Raw genomic sequence first — 27,405 nt, 5'->3', positions numbered from 1 at the left:
CTGGATTTCGGGTGGTTTGGTACGCCTTTTTGAGCGTTGCGGTCTCTGGGAGACGGTTGAGAATCCTGATTCGGATGAGAGGATTGGAGTTGGCGGATTTTGGAAGGTCCTTTTTGAACCTTTTGGTCCGAAACGGCGTCAGAGAACAGAAGTCAACCGGATCGCCACGCTTGTTGGAGCGTTACGTTCCTGGATAGAAGGTCTGTGAGTTCTGAGTCGGATGGGAGGAGGTGAGAGAAGGTCTAAGATGGTCTGTGACGAGGGGACCTGACCTGCTGAAAGCGAGGTGCTGACGAAGGCCTCGTCAAAGAGAGAATGGGATATGAGGAGTGAGGTGATCGGCTTGAGAGCGGTATTGGGCAAAGGGTATGGGGGTGGGGGAAAAATGAAGTCGATGGAAAGAGGAAGAGAAGAGAGAGGAGACAGAAAGGTAAACAAATAGGGGCACCGTGTCTGAGGACAACAACAACAGGGCTTGTGAGTTTGCACAGTCGCCTGAGACAGTTTGTATAAGTTTGTATACTGGGTGAGGCGATCCGGTGATAGGCGGATCTGGTGGTTTATTGAGGCTGCAAACAATGGCCTGTGATCCACACCGTTGGCTAGGCAGCTGTTGATTGTGAATTTCCAGGACAATTGAGTATGAGTCAACGGTCTCTGTTATTGAGAATCCAGGAGAATTGCAGAATGTTCTTGGGAGGAGATGGGGGAGCTCTTTTATTCACTGCGGGCCTCCCCTGGGCCCACCGAGTTTCCATCTTCTTTGTTTCTTTGATCCTCGGTGGCGGCCCATTGCGCCACTGAGAACGGGTGTTGGGTAGAATTAATGTTATTTTATTGGCACAAAATCCGGTTCGATTTCTTGTAGACAAAGAAAATGGCTAAAGACCTGGGTCGATGTGATGAGATGAGGTTGAGATGAGGTTGACAGGAAGGAGTGGAGTTGCCCTCTCCACTTAATCTTTAGAGTAGTCTTTAGTACTGTCAATCCCCCAGACTCGGTGGATCTGCCCAATGTTAGCTCAGAACTTCAATTCGCAAAACCACAAAATTAATTCCAATCCATCAATTCAATCGCATAGAATCAATAAAATTAACACGCTAAGTGTGGGCGGTGTTGTACATACCTGTAAAAGGGGAGCTACCAGTGAATCGAAATAATCCCTGCTGCGTTAGGCCACCACCGCAATTGATGCGAGTACCTGTGAATGGATGAATGTATGAACAGATGAATGGGTGGACGGAGACCTGCGGGTACCTGCAAGTCGCTCGAGTCATTAGCATTGTTTCTCGACCGTGTAACACCAAGAAATCTACAGGCCAAGAAAAAAAAGAGGAAAAATGCGAGAAAAAAAAGTGATAGGCAAATTGTATGTATATTGACCACCAAACCACGATGAAATGGGTATCTTGATCTACGACTGGGAACTTCCTTTCCTATCCCATGTTCTAGGACTCCGTTGATGCCGATGAATTCCAATCACTGGACCAGATGAATGTCGGGCATCGCCACTGCGTGCCCTTCTCTTTCTCTCCGCTGGGCCCGAGGGGCCGAGGGCAAATCCAAAAGGCGCGACCTTGATTCATGCCCGGTTTCTTCGTGGTAAGACTGATGCACGGTTCCTGATGTCCATCGCATTTGGGGACGGGCTTTTTCGTGAAAAGCTTGCCCCAGTCTTGTTTGCTGACGATCGGGTCGATCACCAGGTCGTCTCCGAGCTTGCTGGGCGTGAGATCACCGGTTGGGGTTTCGGTAGACGCGACGGACACACTCCCCGGTGCCGCCGAGGGTATTTGGAAAGACACGTCATCTGTTGTAGAGCGCGCTTCGATGCTGCTCGTTGTTCCGGAGGCTGGAGGGGACATCTGGGAGGTTCCGGATCGCACCGGAGAAGCTGTGCTGCTTCCGGCGGACCTTGGTTTGAAAAACCCAGCCAATGTTTTCTGGCCGGAGGTCGCAGTCCCGGAGGGCGTCGCGGAGGACTTGGAGCGTTTGATGGGTGAGATCGAGGGAGGCTGTGATCTTTTGCGCGATAGCGATGGCGGACCCCCGTTTTGAGCGAGTGGAGTCGAGGCATCGCCAACTTCCTTCGAGCTGGGCGTATTCGATGCCGTAGGAGTAGAATTTACATTTGGTGCGCTCGAAGGCTTCCGAGAGAACATATCCTTGATGCTCCTTCGTTTGTCCACGTCAAATTCTGGGAGGAGTCGTCCAGACGTGGGTAACATGTACTTCGAAGAATACTCTTGTTGACGTTCGCCGCCCTTGAACGTCCCAGAGGGGTTCATGAGATCTTTGATGTGGATCGTTTCATCGTTGTGGGATACTTCGGCTTTGAAGACGGCGTGGACAGGACAATGATCGGAGCCCTGGAGGGAGGAAAGAATCGTTAGAATAGACACGTTTGTTTGTTTACTTCGAGGTCTGAAAATTTCAAGGTCCGAGGGAAAGCGCGCCAGCTTTGAGAAAACATACCATCAATCCCTCCTGAATATTGGAACTGGAAAACCAATCACGCATCCCCAGACTACACAACACGTAGTCAATCCGCGACCCATAATTTCCCGGCCGTGTATTCAGCCTCGTGTCCCAGCACGTGTACATGCCAGTACGTTCTGGATGAAACGATCTGCAGATATCATGGAGGACTGGCTGCTCCCGCCCGGCCTCGCGTTCCCCGACCACCTCGCCATCAGAGAGCAACTCGTTGAATAATTTCCTCGGCGGACTGGACAAGAATTCCTCCTGTGTCGTGGTACACTTGCGAATACCTTCAATAGCATGTGCCGAGTCAATGGGGAGCTTTGAGATGTTGATATCTCCAGTGAGGAATACCCGCTTGCCCATGGCAGTGAGGTTCCGGACCCGAGCATCGAGAGCATTGAGAAAGTCCATTCGAAAGGAGTCGCGGCTTTCATCCCGGTACGCAGGACAGTAGGTTCCAATCAAGACAAATGCTGGAAACTCGAGAATCACACAACGTCCTTCCGAATCCAGAGTTGCCGCATCGATATTTGGTTCGGCCGCTGGGCTATCGTCGTCGTTTTCCTCTGCGGAATCATCCCCAATTTGTGAGTTAGACCGCGTGAGCTGTTCAATTGTAGGGTAGCCGCCTATTTGTTGGTCTGAAGGTAGCTCGCGGAAAGGTAGCGATGAATTTGGCGGACAAAGGACTCCCGTGATACCTTCTTCGGCACGAATGGGTGCGCAAGTCGCGTTGCGCGTGTATATCACCACGCCAGAGTAGCCTGTGGGTAATTAGCAAGGGTAAGGCAAAGTCCTTGAAGAAGGATACTTGCCCTTTTTGACGCGGGGAAGGCTGAAATAACAGTCCCACCCGGGAACCAGGACCATATCATCTCGGAGGTCTTTTCGCTGGATTTTGGTTTCTTGGAAAACCACAATATCCGACTCCAAGATATCAAACATGGACTGTACATAGATGAATTAGTAAATTGTTTCTCGGGTCCACAGGATCAAGTGTCTCACCTCAAAGGTCTTAGTCCCTCTCCATGGTTCGTAGGAGAATGGATTTCTGGAGAGTTGTTAGTTGAAGCTTGATCCCTTCGGCTTTCTAGCCACATACCGAATGCCGTTCACTGTCAAACATATATCAGCATCTGAACATCATACAGTCCATCATCCAAAAGAACGGGAAAAGCTTACCATTCCAGGTGGTTATGCGAAACCCCATGGCCAACAGCTCCTTTTCCACACAGCAGCATGTCCAGCAGCGCAGCCACAGAAAAGCCCTGAAAGAGACTCTCTTCGTGGAAAGCAAGATTACCTCGTCTTAATTCGCAGACACGATGCACGAAAGCAATAAACCCCAAACTAAATAAACAGACCGAGGTCGCCCTGCCGTCGTGGAAAGCTCGATATCACGTGAGTGTGGAGTGACGTCGAGTTACATAAGCCGGCGATTTACGGGAGTCCACTAAAGCGGCCTCAATTTCAACGTATGACCCCCCCCGATCTCTCTTCCACAGAACCCTCCACTCCAACCCCCAACCCACCATGTTCCGCAACGCCGCCCGTCTGTCCCAGCGTGCTACGCGCTCGACTCCGGTCCGCCAGACCGTTCAGCGCCGCTTCAACTCCGCCGAGGCTAAGCCCGAGTGGATCGTCGACAACGAGTTCAACCGTGAGCGTGCTGCTGTCAAGCACCACGCCGCCTCCACCAGCGGTACGTGCAGCTCGAATTCCTCCCGCGGGATGGATATCCTGTGGCTCTAGGCCGACTTGCGGGCTTTGTACTGACTCAATTGGCTTCATAGACCTGTGGCGCAAGCTCTCCATCTTGTACGCACTCCCGACCAAACCACTCCCCCTCGAGACAGAGCGAGAGAGCTAGAATGCCTTGCACGATGCCAACGAACGGTCCTCGAATAATGCTAACTTGTGTCTTTTGCAGCGCTGTCATCCCCTGCCTCATTGGCGGTGGCCTGAACGCCTACTACCTGTGGAACGAGCACTGGGAGCACTGGGAGCACATGGCCCCTCTCGAGGAGCGTACCGAGTACCCCTACCAGAACATCCGCAGCAAGAACTACCCCTGGGGAGATGGTGACAAGGTGAGTTTCTATACCTCCGCAATCCCCCAACCCAAAATGATATCGTGTTTACTAACTCATTTCGCTAGACTATCTTGTGAGTTTCAATTGCCCGATGATATTATATCCACTCCACGCCTTGAGCAGGAACCAGATTCTCTGCCTTTGCGCCGGGAATTTCATTGACACACTGCCCATAAACCCCCGGAGACAGACAGACAGATTGACTGACTCCCTTGCTCCACCCACGACCCATTCTTTGAGAAAAGCACCCCACTAACGACTTCTTAGCTGGAACTCCGAAGTCAACTACCACGTCAAGGACAAGCCCACCTAAGTCTAACGTCTACAACGTGCAACAAAATCTGCAACAAATCCCGTGAATCGAGCCCTTGACGCGCCACATTGGAGAAGACATCCTTGCCACTGTATATGTATCTCTATCGCGCTGATGTTTCACGGGAAATAGAGCCTGCCAGTACCTGTTACTAGGTGGTTGGTCCGGGGATGTGTGATTAACAGAATGAAGTGGGACTTTGTCGTATTCTATCAATTCAATCTTGATATTTCTTTTGTTTCTTTTGATTGTTTTTCTTTACCGGTGCTGGTCTTGGGATGTTTGCTTCGTAGTGGATCTGTAGGTGGATTTTCCGTGACCTTGAGATGGCTCGAGACTTCCGTTTTATATGTGTTGTCTGAAGGCTGCTGTTGTCGTGTGAGACTTGAGGTTCGCAGTAACGATTCACATAGCTGTGGCATCTGGATGCCTTAGACTCCCGGGCTCCCGTTTGTATTTAGTTGCTGCTTCTGTTTCTATTTCTACTTCCTCCTCCCCCTTATCCTCATGCTAACCATACTCGTTGAAAGCCATTCCTTTCGCTGTTTTCTCCTCGATCGTATCCATGAGCATCACAGCACCTATCATCCGATAAATACGACCTTTGACTTCACTCGAGTCCATCCACTTCGTCTATCAAACATTTGCGAAGGACAAAACCAGAAAGATGGCAACAAGCTTCCTCGATCTTCCCGCCGAACTCCGCAATGAGATTTACAAGTATCTATTTCAGTTCAGGGAGCCTATCATTCCCTGGAAAAGATACAACGACGAAAGGATTGCGACAAACCTTCTGCTCACAAACAAGACAATCCTGCACGAGGCCAGCTCAATCCTTTACGGCAGCAACTGCTTTGACCTCATCCGGTAGGATCCTCGAGCTATAACCAAACTCCTTGACGATATTGGCGTGTTCAACGTATCCCGCCTTCGGTGTATTCGCGTCGCCGTTCCTGGACTTTGTCTCCTTGACGACGATTCCAGAGCCTGTATGGAAGAATTTTGTCTTCGTGCCTCAGAAAAAGTCCAGTCATACCGTACAGACCTCAAATCACTCACAATCGCCCCTGAAAAATCCTCATTCTTGAAGATTCGACCATTTTCATCTCACAGCATTGAAATTACTGGCAGGTTTGCTACTGCTTACATCGGCGCATCGCTTCAAAAAGTTGTCAAGGAGATTCATGATGAAGGTATCGATGAGTATCAAAGATCAGGTATTAGAAGGAGAATGCAGAGTGATGAGTAGACACTCAAGGTGGTGGAGCGAGTGTAAGAAGAGGAGTGGGGATGAGAAAGGTTGGCACGAAAGACGGAGAATATCTTGACCATGACGATGATGATGATGATTATGACATTGACAATAACAGCGACTGTTGGAGAAGGGTGGTAGATTAGTGATCTTCAAAAAAACCAATGATCAAATCAAAACAATAGATAAGGTTTGCCATTCGGGTTTTAGCATTGAAAAGTTATGCAATTCCAAATCAATAATGGGTATTAATTTCTCCTATCGCTGCTGTTTTTCCGAAGGAATTTCGAACTTGATTTTATCAAGAATATCTTCATGTATCTCGAGAAGAACCTCCTTTAGGAAAGGGGTAAAAATAACAAATGCCATTCCCGGCGAGAAAGAAAAAACGCCAACCCTCTAAAATTACAAAGAACGATTGATATGATATTCAAACCTCAGCGCCTCTCCGCCTGCGCAAATCCAAATACTTCGCCGCATAATCATTAGCCAAGACCGGATCACCCGTCAAATGCATGACCGTCGCCTTTTTAGCCATCATCTCCGTCTGACCCAGCAAATCCTCAATCTCCTCATAAGAATCATACGCAGAATCAATATACCCAATCGCCCGATTAACATACTCCTTCCGAACCGGCGTACTTTTCCTCCCCATCGTCGACCACAACTCACCCGCAATACCCATATTCGCATCAACAAGAAGCGAATAAGCGCGCGCAATGAGCGCAAAGTCCTCCGATTCCAGAATCTGAGGCATAATGCTCTCAACGAGTTCGACCGCAGCTTCAAATTCACGCAAACTGATTAGCACGGCGGCGAGGGTGCAAATTGATTCCCAGAGGTCGAAGAGGATTTTGGAGCGGTGGGCGATACTGGCGGCGCGCATGGCGAGGGAGAATCCTCTTTGTGGGTGGCCGGATTTCTCGAGGATGCGCGCTTTTAGGCAGAGGAGTTTGATTTGGGAGTGGACGTCGAAGTTTTCGGGTTGCATTGAGTGGGCGGCTTGTTCGACCATTTTGAGGGCGCGGCCGTAGTCGCCTTGTCGGATTGTGAATTCGATTGTGTGGAAGGCGAGTAGGAGGCGCATTTCAAATTCTAGGAGTTGGACGGCTTGGAGTTGGGCGAGGATGTGCTCTACCGCTACTTTGTCGTCGCTGGAGAGTGGATTCATGTTAGATAAGAGGCGTCACTGGGAAGAAAAAATGGTGAAGGGGAGGCTCTCACCGGCAAATTTGTCGTTGTAGTTGGAGGAGGCCTGAATAGTAGGTCCAGGAGTTGTTGTATTTGAAGGCACGGAGTCTGTCTGCTTCGACCTTGTTCATTCGTGCGAAGGACTCCTTGTAGTTTCCTTTTTGTGCGAGCTAAAGAGCGGGGTTAGCATGTGTGATGGAGGTGTGTGTTGGAATACCGTACGATTTGGCAATTTCGGAACGTGAGCTTGACGAAGTCATCATAGGGTGAGCCCTCTGCATAACATTCGCGGAATACTTCAGTATCTAGCCAAGATAGGTGAGTAGCCCCTGTCGAGTGGGGTTAGCAAAGGGTTTCACAAGGAGCAGGAAACGAGAATCCTACCTATTCGGGCATACATGATGCTTTGTAGCTGCATATGCGACCCCGTCGACGTGGAGAGGCCTTTGGTCATGTTGACATGAGAAGCTCGTACGAATGTTTCAACGATCGAGGCAAGACTTTCACCCTATAATCTATTAGCATGATTTCTTCAATCCATGAATGAAGAACGATTCAAGGCATACCTGTTGCATCTCTAATTTTGCCTCGCTCACTAGTGTGGTACTCAAAAGGGACCACATGTCAGTTTCCTTCGACTTGGCTTTGAGAAATGCAAGGCCTTCCTTTTCATTGCCTAGCATGCCACTATTCTGCACTTCTCGCATTTGTTCCGGGAAAGCTTTTCCAAAATGATAAAGCCAGCTCATACAGAAGTTGAGACAGTTCATGTCGTGCGATTCACGCGCAATAGCGACGGCCTCCTGCACGGCGGATATGGCCTCGGAAAAGCACTCGAAATCAGCTTGGATGATAGCGAGATTAAGCAGAGCAAATTGATAAGCACTTCGGTCAAGGTTACTGTGCATAGTGTAGTCAAAGTAGCGATGAAGATTGTCGAAAGCCGATGTGTAGTCACCAGCTTTCCAGGCATCGAGATACCTGAATATTGTCAGCGAAATTACTGCTAGGGAGGTTAGGTTAATTGGGCCAATTGAACGTACTCGAGATAATACATTAAGATGGGAACTGATGACTCCGAGGTCATGATACGCTTCAGTTGCGTCCTCATCTCGTCTGGAACTCTGCCTCCCAGTCCTGTACTCGTTAGCACAGAAAATTGTCATCCTTGGAGTCTCGACATACTTTGTAGCTCGCCAACCTGGAACTCAACCAGTCGCTCTGCATCTTTGACACTAACCATTCCATCGTCCTGCACTTCTTGCTCGAAATCACCATAGACCACCTGCGAAAGGTAGCTGCTGGTATCCAAGCCATTCATGGTCAAATTAATATCAACCGGCGACTGCTCATCCGATGGATTCCTCCGCGCCCACATATGATATGTTGGTAGACGGTACTTGACAAATCCAGTCCACAACGTCACCGAATCATGGAACTGCAACCGCGTGTATTCGAGACAGGCTCTGCGCACAAATGCACCCAGCGGCGAGCTCCTAGACAAGCGCATTCCCTCTTCTTCCGGGGCTAGACCACTATCACGCTCCTGGATCAATTGCTCACGCGTCTTGGACAAGAGGGATGGCAGGACCTCGTTCATGAACTCCTCCAGAGCATCGAGTGAGTCGAGGGACCATAACTTCCTGAGAAATAAATCCCATAACGTGCGACCGGGAATTGAGGACTCATGATGTGAAAGCACCTCTTCTAATTCGTCAATGCTGGGCAGGTAATGACTCTCCCATTGCTTATCGGCGGGATCTAAAGGGAAGAGACCCGCGGTGAGGAAGGACAACACATGAATGGCGGACGAGTTGGGGACGACGCCATCCGTGTAAACAGTGATCAGACACAGCAGAGAGATTCTGCAGGGTGTCAAGTAACGGGCCATGGTTTCTATCTGGTCACGACCAGGCCATATTGAATCTCGCGAGGGAAAGTCAAGCAATAAACTCCAAATCCGCGGCAGGTCACCTTAAAGTTGTTCGCGCGACGCGATAAAGGCGGATAAGCGCCTCAGGCCGCAACCGCCCTCGCTGCCCCGCCAAAAATTAACCGCATGACGCATTTACAACTTTTAGACATTTTACACCCTTCGTCTCAATTGTATACCCCCCCACAATGTCCCAAGCTCTAACAACCACCGATCTGCAAGGCGCTTTGCCCCTCGTCGCCCGGGGTAAGGTTCGCGACTTGTACGAAATCGACGACAAGACCCTACTCTTCGTCGCAACCGATCGTATCTCTGCCTACGATGTGATCATGGAGAATGTACATGCTCTACCTCTCATTCAATAGCTCAATTCAACCCGGGAAATCACAGCCTGATAACTGACAACAATTTTCTTACAGGGAATCCCTAACAAGGGAGTTCTGCTCACCCTCTGCACTCGCACCTGGTTCAACGCTCTGAAGGAAGCCGTCCCGTCTCTGCGCACACACTTCATCACCCTCGACCTGCCTCCTCAAATCCCTGAATCTTTGCGCCCCGTGCTACAGAACCGCAGCATGCAAGTCCGCAAGCTCCGCATCCTCCCCATTGAGGCCATCGTCCGCGGATACATCACCGGCTCCGCCTGGAACGAGTACAAGAAGTCTGGCACTGTTCACGGAATCAAGGTCGCCCCGGGATTGCAGGAGAGCCAAGCTTTCCCCGATGGTCCAATCTATACCCCTAGCACCAAGGCGGAGCAGGGCGAGCACGACGAGAACATCCACCCCGATCAAGGTACGTGACCCGCAAGGCTTTACCAGAGGCTTCTTTTCTTCTTCTTCCAGTTAAGTTAGAGAACTGACATTGGCGAATGTACAGCTGCCAAGATCCTTGGAGAGTATGCCTCAACCGTCGAGGCGCTGGCCGTGCAATTGTACAAGGTTGCGCACGAATATGCGGACAAGCGCGGGGTGATCATCGCTGATACCAAGTTCGAGTTTGGCGTCGACGAGGAGACGAACGAGGTTGTGTTGGCCGATGAGGTCTTGACCCCAGACTCGTCCCGATTCTGGCCCAAGGACTCATACGCCATTGGTCGTGGCCAGTCAAGCTTTGACAAGCAATTCCTGCGGGATTGGCTTGTCTCGGAGGGTCTCAAGGGTAAGGATGGTGTGCGGATGACCGAGGAGATTCAGCAAAAGACCGCTGAGAAGTACAAGGAGGCTTGGGAGAAGATCACCGATGGTCAATAAATTGCGAACGCCGGCGTTGCCTGTCCTTTCTAGATATACATGAAGTTTTGATATGCGAAAAGGATGAAAATGATATCGAAGAGTGATCGAAAATGTAACATTGGTATTTTCTGCTGGTCAAGGCTGGGGCTATATTTCAAATATTGTACTGTACACGCAAAACGCAAAGGAGGAGGCGTAGTTGCATTGGTTGTCCATCACTCATCCCATTCTGATCGTAGGCCCTGGAGTCCCTTTTTCTTAGTCTGAGATGTCTGCTGCTCGCCGGTTTCCTTCTCGGCTTCCTTCTCGAGCAGCTTAGATGCCGCCCAACCTGTACGAACACCCTCATCAACTGGAAGCGCATGGGCACCGCAGATGAGCTTGTCTTCCGCAGCATCGTGCTCGTCCATTCCATTCGTCGCCCAAATCTTATGGATGCGCAGGTCGAACGGGCCGTCGATGCGATCTGTGAGACCGATACCAATGCTCTTGACCCGATTACGCATAATGGAAGTCTGTGGCTCCACAACGTATCCGAAGTTTGTACGGACGAAGGAGGTCAAAGGCAAGAGAACTGTTTCCCAGCCTGTCGAGCCAGATGTGGTTGCTGAAGAGGAAGAGGAGATGATTGTGGATTCGGGCGGAGTATCGGAGAGGGCATCTGGACGGCCGTGCGGGTACATTTCATTTATATGCTCGCGAGACTCGGAGGGATTGCGCAATGGGGCGGTGGGTGTGCCGCGCACGCGGTGGTGTCGGGTATACAATCTGTGCTGGTGGATATCGGTGTCGACGATTGAATCTGTTTGGATGTTCACGGTATATCTTCGGCCGTCGGATTTAATGCGAAGGGCGAGGTAGGAGTACGGATCGAGATCCCAATAGAGACGGCCAAAGAGCCAGACACCGCGGTCCTGATTGCGGAAGGCGGCGTATCCTGCGCGATAACAATTAGCTCCAAGTCACCGAGATATTCGTAGTTTATGTTTATACATACCAGTTCGGTCGACGCGAAAGTTTGACGGAAGCTTTGTAGAGATCTTGCCGTGGAATCGAGCATGCGGCGGGATATTTGCCGAAGGCAAACCGGGGTCGTAGTCCAGGCTGGCAGTGCTGAAACCACCAACGACACGGTCGGCCATGGTCTTGCAGCCCTCGACAGATGAGCTATCTTCAAAGTCGAGGAGGGTATAGGCTTTTGTGGGGGTGTGCAGGCCTTCAGCGTTCAAGGCTGAAGTTGTGTCAGTTTGCGAATGGGACGAAGGTTCGGGGTAGGATTATGCGATACCGATTTTTGACAGGCGACCGAGCTCCTCAGCACTACGCCTGAAGAAGCCGGCCTGGGAGGCCAATCTCCGGGTGGGAATCATCTTGAGCGCGGAGTTGTGAGGTTAAAGATGCGGTGGCGTGAGGAGCGAAGGTTGGAAGGGCCGGGCGCCGATCATCCGCGATAAGATAGACTCGCGGCAACCCCATGGATGCCTTAGTATATGTTGGAGAATTAGGGCTAGAATGGAGGAGTATCAACCATTCTGCATTTATGTAATGAATACAGCAAAGTTATATTCAAAGTAGGGTCGGAATCTCCAAAGCGGCTCTACGTATGGCTTCAAGTCCTATACCGCTAGGCTCTACCGGATGGGACCGAGGTACCAGAGCATCTATGAGATACCACTGTGATGATATTCCCCAAATTATAGAGAACTACAAAGTCTCTAAGATTCAAGCGTACCTTTTTTTGAGAGAAGTACAAGAAAGGTCCTGATGTCGGGCCACGAAGTTGTACGGGAATGACTATGAAACGTACGAGGAGAGGCTCTCGCCGGTGGTACAGTATGTTGGGGAATCCAGCCAGAGACTACAGTAATTTACCAGTAATTTACCAGAAGATAGAAATTACCCCTGGTAAGACTGAGACATTACACGGAGCCGACATTTCAAGTATTCAGGGCCGTGGTACAAGTAGAGATCCTGAAAAGTCCTGAAAATTGTGGGTTTGGGTTTGACTTTCTGTATGATCTCCCCCATATTAAGCCCTGGTTCAGACCTTAGACCTGAGTCATGGGGTAATTCCAGCCTTAGGCTATACAGATGTCTAGGTCTGGCCTGTTGATGGGCCCGAGCCCTGATCGAGCCCTCCAGAGATAGTATAGTACGTATGGCAGGCGTCATCCCAAAGCTCCCCTCCCCAAACAAAGATGAATCTAGTCGATGTATGATCTAAGTTAAAACTAACATGAGAAATTTATAAGTTGCATCTGAATCACAAGCTTAGTGGAATTATTAACTGCCTGTCTCGTTACATCGGCCGATGTACCCAGAGTAGGGACCCAACACGGGGTCGGAAAATACCATAGAATAACTGGCAGGATTTCTACCTAGGTACCTACTAGGCTTCTCATGGTTTGCATGGCATCTCCAAAGCTTGGTTACAGTTGGAATAGTAGCGACTGGTGGTTGCAACCCCATGGCTAAGCCGTGGTTGACCACGTCCCTACAGGGCGGTTCCAATGTAGGCTTGGTTCTCACAGTATGCCAAAAGTGTCGTCGGAGCTGAAAAGGTGTGCGGGAAAAGTCTGCACGACTAAAATGGAGGAGATTCTTCTTTTACCTCTCTCACTCATACATTCTTTCACGCCTGATAGTATATGTGCCTTTGCTGTTTACCAGGCGATTGCTATACCTTTGATATACTAACAACAAAGCTCACTTATAACCTTGGGAATCCACTCAATATGACCGAACACGCCATGGCTCCCAACGACAACAACATACATCCTAGGCAACAAAGTCGCTTAAGAGAACCGCCATCATCGAAGAACGCTCAGGGCATTTTCCCTCCTGATGCTTGTCTCTTCATCGGAAAGTAAGTTTCAGATATTCTCGAAACCCCAAGTTCAATACACTAACCTTATTATAGCCTTTGCTCAAAAACCCATAAAGAGCAACAGGAAAGAGAAATAGAGCAGGATTTCGGCGTGTTTGGGAAATGTTACGCTAAGGTCAAGATCGACAAAGGAACAGCCTTACATGGGGCCTTTGTACAGTTTGAGGTTTGTGGTGCAACCTGCTCATTTAAGGATTGAGACTGACGCTAACTCTACAACTATAGAGAGTAGAAGATGCCCAAAAGGTCCTTGACCGTGACGCTCAAGGTCGCCCTATACATTTGAATGGGCGAACTCTAGAGTCGAGCGAGCCAAAGGACAACGTTAGTGCACCCTTCACACATCTTTGTAACCACAAAGCTAACTATCCCAGGAACTGCACGCCTATCACTTCAATCCGGTGCTCCTATCACTGAAGAGGAAGCCAGGAAAGTCCTTGGGCCATCGGGCCCTCTTGAGGGAATGTGCCTCGATAAAAATCCACCGCTGTCCAGCGATAGCACTGCGACTTGTCTAGCTACATTTACATTTGTTGAGGATTACAACGACGCGGTAAAGGTGTGTGCAATTTGAGCTTTTCCCCATCTTCCATCCCGTGTTTCTCTGCCCTATTGCTCACAACTTTCTAGAATTTCGTGAGAGATTCCAAATACCTTTTAAAGAAGACCCAGTACGAGGGAAACCCATTTTCCAACGGCGGTACACCGGGCCCAGAGCCACACAAGCCCCATCCATCTCAAGCTGCTCATGAGCGCGGACGATACAACGGACATGGACATCACCGCAATGGCCCTGTTAACTATGGAGGCAATGGTCGAGGATTTGAAAGAAGATTTTCTCGTGACCCTAGCCGACGCGGGAGTCATCAGTCCAACTCATCTCAGGATTATCAGAGCCAGTATTCGCAGGATTTTAATCAATATCCTGACCCCTTCCAGCCATATGGTGGCCCATACAACCCATCGGCTCTGAATCAACCCACGCCGTCCAGGATGGCACCGGGAGCTCCTGTATTTGTTCCAGGCCAATCGAACTATGCTCCGCCAGCCAGAACATACGGCAACCCTCCACCAAACAACATGTACAACGGTCCTCCGCAAAACAATATGTACAACGCCCCCCCGAACAATATGTACAATGGTCCCCCGCCAAACAACACATACAAAGGCCCTGCGCCTAATGTCGGAAATAACGGCGATGTAAATGGATACAATAACCAACAACATATGGGCAACGGAGGATATAATCCTGGATATTATAATGGTCCTTATATAGTCAGCACTCCGACATACAACAATCCCCGCCCGATGTACCCCAACGGCTATCAACAGCCTCCGCCACCACAAAATGGTTATTACCCTCAATACATGCCTCAGGGTGACCAAATGAATGGACAGTATCCCCAACAGTTTGGACAGGAGCAATACTACCCTCAGGGTCCGGGGTATTTCGTCCCACCACCTGGACCAAATATGAATATGCCCTACATGGCTCAGCCGTACAACAACGCCGCTCCTCCATACCATCCACCACAGCCACCACAGCCGGTAGTCCCGCCGGTGAACAATCAAACTCAGGCACCGGAGAAGACTGATGCGCCCAAAGAACCAGCACAAAATTCAGCTCCAGAGAATGAACCTGAGCAGAAGACGGCGGCGGCTACTACCGATGATCCCAAACCGGACAGAGACAAGTCACACGCTGAGAATGGATCCGATGGAGCACTAGATTCTGACAAAAAGGAAGGGACAGAGCCCGAAGAAGTCCAAGCCAAGCCAGAGGATCCTGTAGAGTTCGCTGAATGCCCCACGCCAAGTACAGATGCTACAATTCAGCCCAAACAGAACGGAAACCACCACCACTCAGACGCCGAAGAAGGGGATCTCACAAACGAGGAACAATCCCCGACTGAAAATGAGACACCCATCCCACCAGAAAACTCCCCAATTTCTCGGGATTCTAGCTCTAGCCCGACAGCCAATGGCGGCAACTCGCCTGGATCCATCATTCCCCCTGTTAGCGAATACGTGAGACAAATAGTTCTCGAGAGAAACATGGACGTGAATGAAAGCATAGTGGATGCTGCTATCAGGGAGCTTGAGGAAGAGTACGGACAGAGAGATATGAAGAAGCACGGTGTTGATGGCGATTGTGATGGTGAGGGTGATGACGATGACGAATCGGTCTCTTCATCTTCATCTTCATCGTCCTCTTCCTCGCAAACCTCTACGCTGGTAGGTGCCTAGGGGACATTTTTCTTCGTTAAGAGGGTTTTCCGGTTTTTAATTTACAGATTGTCGATATTTCTGATAGGGGAGCTTTTTATTTTTGGCTATCGCTTGTTAATTTGGTTTATGATGATTTACGAGTTGTGTCTTTTGCTGTTTTTATTATTTGTTAATGAACTTTGTGCTAATAGCTCGCTTGGATATGTCTGTACTAGTCCTCTTTGTTGCTTTTCCGTCTAATAATTTTGGATCTTTATTTATCCCTTTGTTTTGAAGTTACAATGTTTGCTTGTCTACTACCTGTACGAAATAAATCATGTATGTCTGTGAAACAACGCAATGCAAATCAATTCAAATTGCTGTTCCTAAAATTTATCCACGATAGTATACCACGCTCTGTATACTACGCTCTCTCTCTCTATCCCCAAAAGTATGTAATAAAAAGTATAAGTATAAGAAAGAAACACCATCCCCCTCATCTCGCCAACGATTTACTAAACCGCGGAAACTTAGCAGCTAGCACTGCTAGGCACGTTCTTGCACTTGCTGCTAGTATTTCCACCCTTAACACTAACACCGCTCCAGTTCCAGCCAGAGCAAGCGCCAGAAGCACACAGAACATACACATTAGTCGCGCTGCTAGAAACGGTACCCTTGACGTTGTTCAGAGTGAGGCCGGTAATGGGGACACCGTTGGTGGGGGTACCAGTCGGGCTGCCATTCTTGTAATCCTGCTCAATGACGACGCCGTACTTGGTGATGCCGGAAAGAGTGATGTCCTTGTAGGTGACGCCCTTGACGCTGCCGGTCTCGCCGTAGACGGTCTTGACGCGAACACCGTTCTGCGAGTTGCTGATGCTGCAGTTTTCGATGTTGACGGTGTCGACGGTGTTGTCTGAGCGTCCGCCGACGGAACCGATGGAGATACCGTGTCCGCCAGTGCAAGTAGCACCAGTGAAATGAATGTTCTACGAATAAAGACAGTTAGCCAAACATATCCTGGTCGAATGCAAAAAATCAAATCTAAAGCCTGAATGCAACTCACCTTGCCGGAGTTAACTGCCAAGCAATCGTCCTGGTTGTGAACAGTAGGATTGGTAATATAGACACCAGTGCTAGAACCGACATCGAAAGCATCAGTGTTGTGACCCCCCCTTGCTATCACCATCGGCATTGTCAATGGTGATTTTGTTCAGGGTGAGCTCGCTAGCACCGTTGATGCTGAAAACCTGCACAGGCGAGTTCTTGACCTTCAGATTCTGGATGTTGGAGTTGATCATCTTGTGAGCGTAGAAGAACTTGGGCTTCGTCTTGCCGCCGTTCGTGCCCTTTCCGTCCCACCAGCGGGCACCGTCGCCGTTCAGGACGGCGCCAGAGGCACCTGAAACGGTGATGTCGGTTCCGGAGACGGAGACAAGGGGTCCGGACCATTCCTTGTATCCGAAGGTGGTTTCGCCTTCGAAGATGACCTGGAAGAATACGAATAGGTTAGCTGGGGAAATTTACAGGATACACAGAGTCTTGCTTATGCCGTACCTTTGTTCCCTTGTTCAGTCCAGTGAGATCGAGGGTCGTTCCGGCGGGGACGGCGACATTGTTCAGAGTGATGGTCGAGCAGGACTTCTTGGCCTTGATAGCGGAGGCGGCGCCCTTGGAGCCGGTGAAGGTGCAACTAGACGCCCGGCGTTCCAGCGCGGAGGCGGTAGTAGGCACAATGTCAGATGCCGGGGCAGCTTGGACAGAGGCTGCGCCGAGAAGGGCGACGAGGCAAAGCTTGAGGCTGGGAACCATGGTGAATATGGTTAAAAGAGTGTATTAAAAGAATGTAGTGAATTAATCGATGATTTCAAGCAGGAATAGATGGCGCGCGAGCGGAACCATTTTATAGCTTTTCGTTGCGGCTGTTGAGGAAGTCGACATCTTCTAGAATCAAACTTGAATAGGACTAGATCAGGGACTTGTTCATTTGGTTCGTATATTGCTCGGATTCTTCGGAGCTCTGAGTGGATACTGACCAATAAAATTTCCTCCAATGTGGTGTCGAGCTTGGACAATGTGACGACTAGCTTTAAATGCTTGATGAGCCTGGGTTCATCACTTTTGTTTCAGTCTCAAACCAAGTGGTCAGCCCTGCGGAGTGATATCCCCATTGGGAATAGTCATGTTCCCCCGGTGGAAAGTAGTTTCTGGCCACACTGGAGCCTTGGGCGGAGTTGTTTCGGAGAAAGACATAGTAGCCCTAAGTGGGGGTCTAATATAGTTACTCAGGCTAGTACTTACTCGTAGTAACTTGGTGGTCATAGGTCGGACTAAGATGGACGGAGCAAAGGCCCAGAGATGCTGCAGGTACCAAGAGATCCGACAGTGTATCAAATGGTATCAAAATGCCCCCTTTCTGATCGACGCTCTGTTTCCTTCCATGCGATTCTGTGCATCCTTGCATGTGCGACTTGACTATTACTATACACTAAATCGCCCCAATGGGAGATATCCAGGCCACCATCAGAATTAAGGGAAGCTTCAGGACCTAGAAGCTAAGAGTGCCCAAGGTTTACAAATATCCTCAACCTTCTGAAACTTCCAAATATCCTCACCTTTTACTTAATAACTTAGATTTCTAGGTTTTGCCAACTTCGATCTCTATGTTTTGCTAATCTCTAGGGTTTGTTTTGGGAGCACGCGTTGCTTTGCGAATGTAAATACTAGTTAGTAGTAATGGTTAGTAGAATACAATAGCCACGAATAAATACAATTACCTAGGTATACTAATAATATTCTCTTTAATATAGTATTAGAAAAGATGGTGTCATATGAATACTTTGTTTCAAAATACTATATTGGAGACAATATTGTCGGCATGACTATATTTTTGCTGTATTACAAAATTCCGGCAGGCGGGATGGTGAGAATAATAATAAGAGTAATAGTAAGCCTGAACTTCTCTCCTTTTCTTTAAAATAAACTGAACCCTAAGGGTACGTCAGTATTTGACGGTCAGCTGTTGTGGAATCTTGGAACCTTGGACCTTGGAACCTTAGAACCTAGGAAGGCTTCTTTCTCAGAATGCTTCTTTCTTAGAATACTAGTACTCCTCTTAATTTCGTCTTGCTTTCGTCTTGCTTTCCTCTGCTCCTTCCTTGTTTACTTCTCTTTTCTTCTTCTTACGTACCTCTAACTTTCCTTCTTCCCTCTCTTTCTTATTTCGCTCCTTCTTCTCTTTACCATGTCTGACTCCTCTGCTTTTGCTCCAGTCTCTGATTCCTATACAACAACTGTTCCTTTCGCGTGGCTCGACGAAAACGATCTCGAGAATCAGATTTTCACTCTTGTGTCCGAGAAAGGAAACCATGACCTCAACTTTACAGGTGTACCTCCTGATATAGGGCAAGCCCTTTTTGATTTCCTTGACGAGAGAATATCAGCCCGGTAAGTCCCAGAAGAATCCTCTATCTGGTCTTAGGAATTTGCTCATAATTCTAGGAAAACTCTTGACTTGCAGAATCAAATCCTTAGAGTAAAAACAAAACCAACAGAAATTCATGATTGCCACCAGGGCTGGGTCTTCAAGCACATTGTAGACTGGGTACTATCTGGGGATCTTACTCGTGATGAGGAAGACCAATTATGTACTCGAGTCGGAACAAGTAAGCCATTTATGGTTCCCCTTTCTGAGAACCCTGAGGCTAACACAGCACTGGAGATGACGGGTATCCACCGTGGGTCCAGGAAGGAACCTGATCTTTTTCTCCGAGTTGAAGGACAAAGCCTTCCAACCTTAGTTATTGAGACAGGATGGTCCGAATCAAGAAGAAATATAGACCGAGATATGAGATTACTTCTCCTGGGCGGGAGCAATATCATCAAAACAGCTCTTATCATAAAGTGGAGAAAAGTACCTCGGTCACACAATCCACCTCATACAGGATGATCTGTTTCAAAGGACCGTGTGTCTGGAGATATAGAAGTATGGATGACAGGTCGGCAGGGTTTACCTGAACTTCAACAGCGTGAGGTAAGTTCAAGAACCCTGGAGGCTTTTTTGATTAGTGGTTTACATACTAATTTCCGGAATTTGCGCAGACAATATTTCCATCCCCGAGTCCTCCAGATAACCCCAGAATCGCTATTCGGTTCCGTGATCTTTTCGGGACAAATTTACCAATAAATCGAAATAGAAATGAAGTGCTCGAACTCGAGATCGAGAGACTGCGCAAGCATGCAACCGAAGCACTCCGTCTGATGAATATGGTTCCCGCATAGTAGTTACAATGACAGGTGTGCCTATAGCTTACATAGCTTACGTCCAATAACAACGCTCCATAGCTGCAATCGAGCCAATGTTTCAGCTACAGTAACTTCTACCTTAGGCATACTAGTACTTAGTAACTTGGTGGGCGCCGGAAAATAAAATGACATTGTGGAATGTACAGCATTACCTACTAGTAGGTAAGGGGGTTGGAAAGAGGATATCTTGAATACTTTGACTGATTCTGACTGATTCATTCGGGGCGGGAGGGGGGGGGGGTAATCTCCTAGATAGTTGACATACAAAAACTTGGGTATTGGGCTAAGAAACGACAGTTTCCGATCCAGAAAAAAAGATATCACAAGATGGAAATTTGACACATTGGTCTGATACCGAGACAACGCCAGGACCCGGGATAGAAACGCAGTAATATATGTACAAGAATGCAAAATGCAAACGTGAACTTGTTCCTCCCAGGCACATACGAGCGCCAAAATTGCGCAATAAAAATAAGCTATGAATTAGACAAAAAGGCAGAGAAGGATAAAAGAACGGGGAAAAAAGCTTGAACGACCCGGAAATCAAAGCAACAAGCATCATGGAATGTGTTCATTGTCATAATAATTGGATTTTTCATGGACCCGCAAATGCTTTGCTGTAATGATAATGAGAAATATGCGACAATGCTAGTAGAGAGGATGCAAGTGAAGAGATGTTCCGATTTGGCTTCGCGCTCCGAAATGCAAATTGAACATGGCATGAATAAGACAAGAGAGGTATCGGAGTTAATGAGAAAAAAAGGGGGTATCGGCAGAAAAGTTGGAAATGAAATGGCGAGATGAAGGAGAAAGAGAGAGGGGGTGAGTTGATGTATGCTGAGCTCAAGGTTCGGTTTTAGGCTCGGACACGTCTGGCATCAAAATAACTCAGGCTCACAGCAGTGTCGTTGGCTCCAACAAACGGTGCTGCATCCTCCAATAGTTCCCAGGAGCGAATTGGGTACGGAGCGCCTATCCGGCCACGATAGTCAAGACGCAACCGGTTGACCGTACATTTGGAGCTTTCGGCGAGTCCGTTCGAAGGGCCAGATGGCGGTGCTGGTGATTGTTGATACGTGGCAACGGTAGGGTAGTTGGGATATGATTGAGTAGGAGTTGATGCCGATGCCGCTGGAGATGGAGCTGAAGCCGACTGCAGCGCAGCAGAAGAGGAAGAATCGGATGTGGGTCCAAGAAGGTAGGAGAAGCGGGTGTCGTTTTGGAGTGGGACGAAAGGTGGACATTTATCTTTGAGAAAGCGGCCACATTGGAGACGAACCTCGTCTGGGAACACATCGATCAGGGAGGCGGCCACGTCCAAGGCATGGGTCTGCAACAGAATTCCCGGGCAAGGGCTGTGGTTCTCGGAGGCGCCTGGATGGGGGAAATAGTCCGCCCCTGGGAAGTGGCGTAGAACTTCACCGGGAAGACGAGAGAGCGCGACGCAGAATATCGACGTCAACAGTCGAGTTTGTTCTTGGGGAGAACCGATTTTCAGAGTCGGGGAAGGTTGCATGAATGAAGCGCGGTGAAGAACAACCATGCGCAAGAGCGCGGAGAACCAAAAGGCGAGGGATCGCTCGAAGTAGGTCCGTTCTTGGCTGGGAGAGGTCGCAGGTCGCCTTCTAACATTGTTGTGGGAGCTGGGCTGCATTGTCAGAATCTTCTGGAGCAAAGTGTCCATCTTTTCCACGATAGCCGAAGCAACAGCTGGGGTTCCTGTCTCGGGGATACTGCCGGCAAGCTGCTCGATAATAGTGAGATACAACTTGGCTGTTTGAAGAGTGCCCATGCTTTTTTGTGGAGACGAAGGAGACTCGGTCGCTTCCTCAAGAAGTGGCACGGCGAAGAATTCCTTTTCGGCGCGCTCGCGAATTTGGCGAACGGCGTCTGGGTTCATAAGAGAAACGAGATCAACCCAATGAAGCTTCTGGGAACGAGAATCTGCCACAACGGTTTTGAACATCGCATCTACAAACTTGTCTCGGGACTCGTGTCCAGAGTCGGCATTAAAGAGAACCTGAAGCTTCAGTTGGCAGAATGGCAGCGAGAAGTCGTCCGTTGTACTGGCAAGTTTCTCGACCTCGGAGACGACTGAACCACGATTCGCTATAGAGCTATCATGGGTCGCTGAGGTGGTTGCTTCCACACTCGATGAACGCTTTTCAAAGTCAACATCCAGTACGATATCGAGCGCTTTTTGCAGCAAAGCGAGCGCCGCTGGATGTTGACTTAGGAGCTTCTGCACGCATTTCTGATCCGAACATGCAGGATTTCGGACCAGGAGCTCGTGCAACAGCGTGACCATCGAGCTTTCCAGCTTGATACGTTGGACGACTGGGGTCGAGTCTGACGCATCAAGAGCCGCAGCGGCACTGCAGGCAATTCCAAGAGCCTGGTCAGAGTCCTTCGAGAGGAACTCTTGTTGTGCAAGTCGAAACCGGTAGGAGACCAGATCAAGGTACCCATCATCCTCCGCGCGAGAAACAAGAAGCGCGACAAGATCCGCCGGAAGACTCGCTGCATTGGGGATGGACTTGGCGGAGTAGGAGATCCTTTTCACAAGGGACAAAAATGACCGAATAGTGACACACCCAACTCCAATGAGAGGTGGAAGGATACGAAGTAGTGTACAGCGATCAGGCGCCCGCAGATGGCTACAAACCCAACGGGCGAGGATCCCATCAAAATGTTTCGGCTGGAATGATCGGAGTTGCGCCAAATATCGGCATGTGTCGTTTGCCGATAGCTTCGCATCGTCATTACCAGATTCCAAGTGCTTTGTCAACGTGTTGAATATGCTGTCAAGAGTAGGCTCATCCATGATATTACCAGATGAAAGGAAGTGGTCGAGCTTTTCGCGGAACAGAGGATCTGCATCTCCAAGTGAATCGGGAATATGGTCAGATACCGGCGACGATGCGGCCACAATGGAACGGTTCTCCATGCGGGAGAGGTCTTGGCGTAGAATGGCAATGGTGTTTAGCTCGTTCGGGATGCGCATGCCCAATTCTATCAGAGAAAACATAAGGTCCAAATTCGGGATACCGAACCGCTTCAACCCGGCATATGCATCTACAACCTTTCGGAATAGGTCGGCGGTTGCGCCAATCGCACACAGAGAGTCGAAGTGGCAGTTTGTAGTGTCGGCGATCGATGCAAGAACAGTGTGGTCTTCGGAGCTCGACGTAATTCTCAATATGTCCGCAAGCATAGAAATATCACCAAAATTCTCCAGGATGTCACGGATGATGTAGAATTCGTTCGGTGAAACGGCAGAGATGGATGGCACCTTCTCGCTAGAGAAGGCAGTTCGTAAACTTGAGCTAGTAACGATGTTGGTATTATTGAAAGCGAGAAAGAGGTCGAGGAAAAAACTTACTGGGTGGCGTCACGCGTGTAATCGGCTATCGTGCGACGTAGCCATTGGCAGACTTCGGCTTTCACAGCCCAACTCAGTTTCGCGGGTAAGACTTCAAGCGATTCCTTTGCGTCCATTGGCGCATCGAAAATGGCTGGAAGACGACGAGAGATTAGATCTTTGACACTTGCGGTCATTGCAGTCTCTTCCGAGGCAGAGATTCCCATGCGTGTCAAGAGAGTGCCGCGCAAGTTACTGACATGCTCCGGAAGTCGACCAACAGGAAGTTGAACGATCAATCCAACATCGCATGGCAGATCGTGGACCTTTGAAAGAATTAGCTTCGAGGAGCGCAACTATCGTGGGCCTGCTTGACACTTACCGTTCCCCGTTCGCTGGAAGCGAAGTTCGTGATTCCCTTTGCCATCAACCACTGAAGATATCGGCCAACCGAGAAAGTCTGTGACCTGACAAGCTCGGATACGGCGTGGTAAATATTGTCCATGTTGAGCTTTTTGGAGCTTCCCGTCCGCGTAAGAAAGGCGAGTATATGGTCATCAACATCGACTCCAGCAGCTTTCCACTTTCGCAAAAGGCGAACTCCTATATAGACTCGACAAATACCATGACGGAATGGTGTGGCGAGCCATTCTAATAGCTTTGAGACCAAAACAGCTCTGTTGCTTACTGCGTCCAGGCAGGCAGATGATACAGCTGAGATGTCCCTTGTAGAGAGGATTGAGTCCAGAAGTCGGATAATACGTTGCTGGGGCGAGCCTCGTGCGGCCTGTTTCGATTGCCGTGGCCGTTGCACTCGTGCATTGCGCTCTGAAAGGCTTTGAAAAAGGATTCGATCTGCTTTCTGTTCCAAATCAAGACATGATGACACCTGGGATTTGTACAAGTCCCAGGAATTAGGCAAGATCATGGATGAGGTATGTTCACGGGCCAGCTTTGTGATGAAACGAGACAATCGATCCACAAGAGGCTGGAGGGTACTGATCTTGACTTCAGAAGTCTATAATTTATGGTCAGTGTTGACTGCACAAGGCAGGAATGATATCAAATTAGACTCACCTGTCGGAGTTTTTGAAGCAATATTTCGGCCAATTGTCGTCCCCGTCGTCGGTACCGCATGATATTGTTCCAGTAAATGCCAAGCATCAATAGCCAAACAGGAACCGTGGCGAGGGAGGCTGCTTCAAAGGATGAAAGAAACCATTCAAGGAAATTGTCGTGGTCCAAAAGGTTCTCAAAGAACAAACGGGCAGTCAATCCAACAGCATAAGTCATCTTGCTTTTCCAGTTCAAAGACTTTGGGGAGCTAAAAACACCCTCCACAAACTGTTGTACATTGGAGGTCCAATCTCGTACCCACTTTGCCTCCAACCCCACGGCCAGAGCACCACTGGTGCCCTTTCTTTTAAAGGCTCGAATTTCGTTGGCGCCCACGCATTTCGCAAGCCAAACGGCTCGTGCGACCGGAATCCATTTGCCTGAGACACTGATCGAGAAGAACTTTGCCACGGATACCGTGTGGGATGGTTCGACTGAGTCGTCGCAACGGGACAGATGAGTTGGCAAGGTCTCGGAGCCAGGCTTCTCGCTTATTGTCGGTGAGCGTGACTCGTGGTGGAGGCTTGAAGTTTGACGGGGTATTGACGGTATTGTAGTTTTGTCGCATCTCCATAACAGCCGAAAATACGGATGAAAGCATTTGCAGGCCAGCGCGGTGTTTGAACTGGGTATATAGTGCGGGGCGGGCCGTGTTTGACTCGTTCTGAGAGACTTGGGTTCGATCATAGTACCCTTGTTTGGCGGTTTGTTCGTTGAGGATATCTTCCGGATGATTCCCTGTCCACGACGCGAAGTCGGCAACTTCTAAAGATCATATGTTAGCCATTTTGACAGAGTTTATGAAAGCCCGTCGATCAACTTACTCTCGCCTTTGATTTTCGGAGCCACGGAAGGGACTTGGATGCGATAGGGTGTTGTTTGGACCTTGGTGTCGGGCACGTCCTCTGCAGTTTGTGTACCCGCATTTCGCGAACGGTCTGCAGGGACATTGCTCCATGGTTGAGCAGGTAATGGAGGCGGCGATGAGGGCTTCGAAGATGTACCGTCGGCTCTACTCTCGCTGCCCGGAATTTCCGACATGACGGCCTGGAACGACCACAGCGGCCGGCCGCGCCAGTTGAGCTGCGTTCGCGAACCGGCGCTCCCCGGTGTATTTTTTGTTTCCGTGCTATTGACTGCTGTTCCGGTTTCACCTAAATTTGACGTCCCAGATACATCGAGTCGCGGTCGTTTCGGCGGCGGTTCTCTGTCTTGCGATTCGGACCCGCCACCGGTCAAGTCGATAGCGACGGGCTGGCGGGATGATTGTTGCGACGATTCGACTGAATTATCGGACTGACCAGGCACTGATGCCTGATCAGCCCGAGCAGGGCCACCGTTCAGCGAGCGCATCGGGTGGCCCCATGATTGGCCGCCGGCAGAGGAATGGGGGATCATCTTAGGTTCATGGTGTCTCGTCCGAAGGGGTTTATGTGAATCATTCGATTTGTTCCGCTAAATATTGGACGAACGAGGGAAGGGTGAGAGGGTATAGGCGACGTAAGACCATAAGAGGGCGACTAGGCGACTGGGGGGGCGGGAGGAGAGTCGGGGATATCGATTGATGCAAATGCGAGGTCGATCGGTCCAAATCACAGCTCACGACATGCGGTGTTCACGAGGTGTGATAGGCGATTGCGGGGGCCCGAGCGGGCAATAGGAACGCGTCCAATGCTTCTTTTCTTTTTTTGAATTCTGGTATACAGCAAACAGCAAAGTGAGGGAGAGGAGAGAGGAAGAAAGGCGTTATCGGAGATGTTGATGAGGATAACGTAAGTCGGCTCAAATCAGCCGTCCTCCTCCGGGGGGTCCACCGGATCGACGGAATCAGTCTTCCTCCACAAACCCTGCGATGCGTGGCGTGGTGTGGGTTTTGGATTGGGATTGTATGATCCCGGTAGTCAAGGAAGGCAGATGAAATGGATGTTGTTAGTGTTAGAGAGTAAACTTGAATACTACTACTAGTATATACTGGCTATACCTTCCCATGTGAGTATGTACAGTATGGAGTATGTATAGAGTAGGGCACTCGTATTCTATCCAGACCACTTCCCGGACCCATTGGCCCCTTTTAACCGGTTTACGGAGAGTATAATCTAATCTGTCCACTCCGTACTACAGATATGGAGCACAGAATCAATAATATGTACAGTCTCAAACTTGGTATCACTACTAGTACTACTAGTACTTCCTCCCCCCCCTTCTTCTCCCCTTTCCATCAACCTCGGAACAGGCTGAGCCTGAGCCTACTTGTTCCCTGCGGAATCCTTTGTTTAGCATTTTCCGTCGGCTATCCATGACAGCGGCTTGGCCCAAAATCATATTGCCGTCGCATCTCCCTTCCTGAATTGGCCCATTTGATCTTCACAAGGGGGTTTGTCCACACGGAATCAACTCCCCATTTCTCCCCCCGTGCCCAGCCGCGGCTGGACTTGATAGACATGATAAAATCTGATCAATCTGCAGGATTGTAGTGGTCAGTGCTCTCTCGGTTGGGCCTGACCATTTCTTTCCTTTTACCTATTTGCCCCCCATCCAATCCGTTCGGCACCAAACCCGCGCCGCTGAACGGACTCCGAGGCGTCCACATTCCGCACTATCGGCCCACTGTCGGATGGCTGCATCGCTGGGATCGTATCAGCTGGGTTTTTTTCCGAACTCGGTGTGGGTCGTGGTCGTGGTCGTACCATCAAGCACTCTGCACGCTGCACTCTGCCACTGCTTGGGGCTGGCTGGGCTGGGCTGAGCTGCCTCGGGTTATCCCATTGCTGCAACAATGACTGGTGATCGGTAAATGGCGAGGACCTTCCCCCGTCGGAGAGGCCCGGTTGGGTTGGCCATGAAAGATGCGATGCCGTGCTTGCAGGATGCAAGGAGGTCGGATGCGTGTGCGACCAGGCCAATCCAGACAGCATCTCGATCTGCAGCACATCTGGCAAACGTCTCACCGACCATTTCGGAAGTGAGATCGTCCCCTGGTTTGGGCGGGTCGCCCTGCAAGTATGCGGTGATCAAATATACCTCAC

The 27,405-nt window shown here is 49.5% G+C and overlaps 11 protein-coding genes across 11 annotated transcripts; 5 read left to right on the top strand and 6 right to left on the bottom strand.

Moving 5' to 3' along the window:
* Positions 1-1,449: 1,449 nt before the first annotated feature.
* On the bottom strand, positions 1,450-3,695 carry N7509_005263 (DNA-(apurinic or apyrimidinic site) lyase APN2; the record flags this gene model as incomplete). Its single annotated transcript, XM_056629900.1, has 6 exons — positions 1,450-2,370; positions 2,477-3,249; positions 3,301-3,433; positions 3,491-3,536; positions 3,588-3,600; positions 3,668-3,695. 6 exons carry the CDS (start codon positions 3,693-3,695, stop codon positions 1,450-1,452), a joined length of 1,914 nt encoding a protein of 637 aa, XP_056489202.1.
* A 316-nt stretch (positions 3,696-4,011) lies between these two features.
* Positions 4,012-4,891, top strand: N7509_005262 (cytochrome c oxidase subunit VIa; the record flags this gene model as incomplete). The annotated part of the gene is made up of 5 exons (XM_056629899.1): positions 4,012-4,187; positions 4,279-4,303; positions 4,416-4,575; positions 4,644-4,651; positions 4,846-4,891. Exons 1-5 carry the CDS (start codon positions 4,019-4,021, stop codon positions 4,889-4,891), a joined length of 408 nt encoding a protein of 135 aa, XP_056489201.1. The 5' UTR covers positions 4,012-4,018.
* A 667-nt stretch (positions 4,892-5,558) lies between these two features.
* N7509_005261 (uncharacterized protein) lies at positions 5,559-6,140 on the top strand (the record flags this gene model as incomplete). The annotated part of the gene is made up of 2 exons (XM_056629898.1): positions 5,559-5,758; positions 5,876-6,140. The coding sequence occupies 2 exons, from the start codon at positions 5,559-5,561 to the stop codon at positions 6,138-6,140; spliced, it is 465 nt and encodes a 154-aa protein (XP_056489200.1).
* A 433-nt stretch (positions 6,141-6,573) lies between these two features.
* On the bottom strand, positions 6,574-9,225 carry N7509_005260 (putative anaphase-promoting complex subunit Apc5; the record flags this gene model as incomplete). The annotated part of the gene is made up of 7 exons (XM_056629897.1): positions 6,574-7,297; positions 7,368-7,504; positions 7,557-7,663; positions 7,719-7,842; positions 7,901-8,315; positions 8,378-8,471; positions 8,520-9,225. The coding sequence occupies 7 exons, from the start codon at positions 9,223-9,225 to the stop codon at positions 6,574-6,576; spliced, it is 2,307 nt and encodes a 768-aa protein (XP_056489199.1).
* Positions 9,226-9,455: 230 nt separating this feature from the next.
* On the top strand, positions 9,456-10,520 carry N7509_005259 (phosphoribosylaminoimidazolesuccinocarboxamide synthase; the record flags this gene model as incomplete). Its single annotated transcript, XM_056629896.1, has 3 exons — positions 9,456-9,605; positions 9,687-10,062; positions 10,147-10,520. 3 exons carry the CDS (start codon positions 9,456-9,458, stop codon positions 10,518-10,520), a joined length of 900 nt encoding a protein of 299 aa, XP_056489198.1.
* Positions 10,521-10,717: 197 nt separating this feature from the next.
* Positions 10,718-11,872, bottom strand: N7509_005258 (CIA30 family protein; the record flags this gene model as incomplete). Its single annotated transcript, XM_056629895.1, has 3 exons — positions 10,718-11,439; positions 11,500-11,733; positions 11,791-11,872. 3 exons carry the CDS (start codon positions 11,870-11,872, stop codon positions 10,718-10,720), a joined length of 1,038 nt encoding a protein of 345 aa, XP_056489197.1.
* Positions 11,873-13,237: 1,365 nt separating this feature from the next.
* On the top strand, positions 13,238-15,636 carry N7509_005257 (uncharacterized protein; the record flags this gene model as incomplete). Its single annotated transcript, XM_056629894.1, has 5 exons — positions 13,238-13,368; positions 13,423-13,555; positions 13,615-13,713; positions 13,751-13,948; positions 14,020-15,636. The coding sequence occupies 5 exons, from the start codon at positions 13,238-13,240 to the stop codon at positions 15,634-15,636; spliced, it is 2,178 nt and encodes a 725-aa protein (XP_056489196.1).
* Positions 15,637-16,127: 491 nt separating this feature from the next.
* On the bottom strand, positions 16,128-17,409 carry N7509_005256 (glycoside hydrolase family 28 protein; the record flags this gene model as incomplete). The annotated part of the gene is made up of 4 exons (XM_056629893.1): positions 16,128-16,586; positions 16,664-16,677; positions 16,784-17,087; positions 17,155-17,409. 4 exons carry the CDS (start codon positions 17,407-17,409, stop codon positions 16,128-16,130), a joined length of 1,032 nt encoding a protein of 343 aa, XP_056489195.1.
* Positions 17,410-18,841: 1,432 nt separating this feature from the next.
* On the top strand, positions 18,842-19,136 carry N7509_005255 (uncharacterized protein; the record flags this gene model as incomplete). The annotated part of the gene is made up of 2 exons (XM_056629892.1): positions 18,842-19,044; positions 19,118-19,136. 2 exons carry the CDS (start codon positions 18,842-18,844, stop codon positions 19,134-19,136), a joined length of 222 nt encoding a protein of 73 aa, XP_056489194.1.
* Positions 19,137-20,758: 1,622 nt separating this feature from the next.
* On the bottom strand, positions 20,759-25,777 carry N7509_005254 (mediator of RNA polymerase II transcription subunit 12; the record flags this gene model as incomplete). Its single annotated transcript, XM_056629891.1, has 6 exons — positions 20,759-23,228; positions 23,285-23,589; positions 23,646-24,281; positions 24,341-24,759; positions 24,797-25,144; positions 25,204-25,777. The coding sequence occupies 6 exons, from the start codon at positions 25,775-25,777 to the stop codon at positions 20,759-20,761; spliced, it is 4,752 nt and encodes a 1,583-aa protein (XP_056489193.1).
* Positions 25,778-27,136: 1,359 nt separating this feature from the next.
* Positions 27,137-27,334, bottom strand: N7509_005253 (uncharacterized protein; the record flags this gene model as incomplete). The annotated part of the gene is made up of 1 exon (XM_056629890.1): positions 27,137-27,334. One exon carries the CDS (start codon positions 27,332-27,334, stop codon positions 27,137-27,139), a length of 198 nt encoding a protein of 65 aa, XP_056489192.1.
* Between the last annotated feature and the right edge of the window lie 71 nt (positions 27,335-27,405).

This window comes from Penicillium cosmopolitanum, assembly GCF_028827165.1.
Source record: "Penicillium cosmopolitanum strain IBT 29677 chromosome Unknown utg000006l:49.0-5199605.0:1.0-5204138.0, whole genome shotgun sequence".
Classification (NCBI taxonomy): domain Eukaryota; kingdom Fungi; phylum Ascomycota; class Eurotiomycetes; order Eurotiales; family Aspergillaceae; genus Penicillium; species Penicillium cosmopolitanum.
The sequence above is the reverse complement of the archived record's forward strand: the minus strand, read 5'-3'. Positions and strand labels throughout refer to the sequence as shown.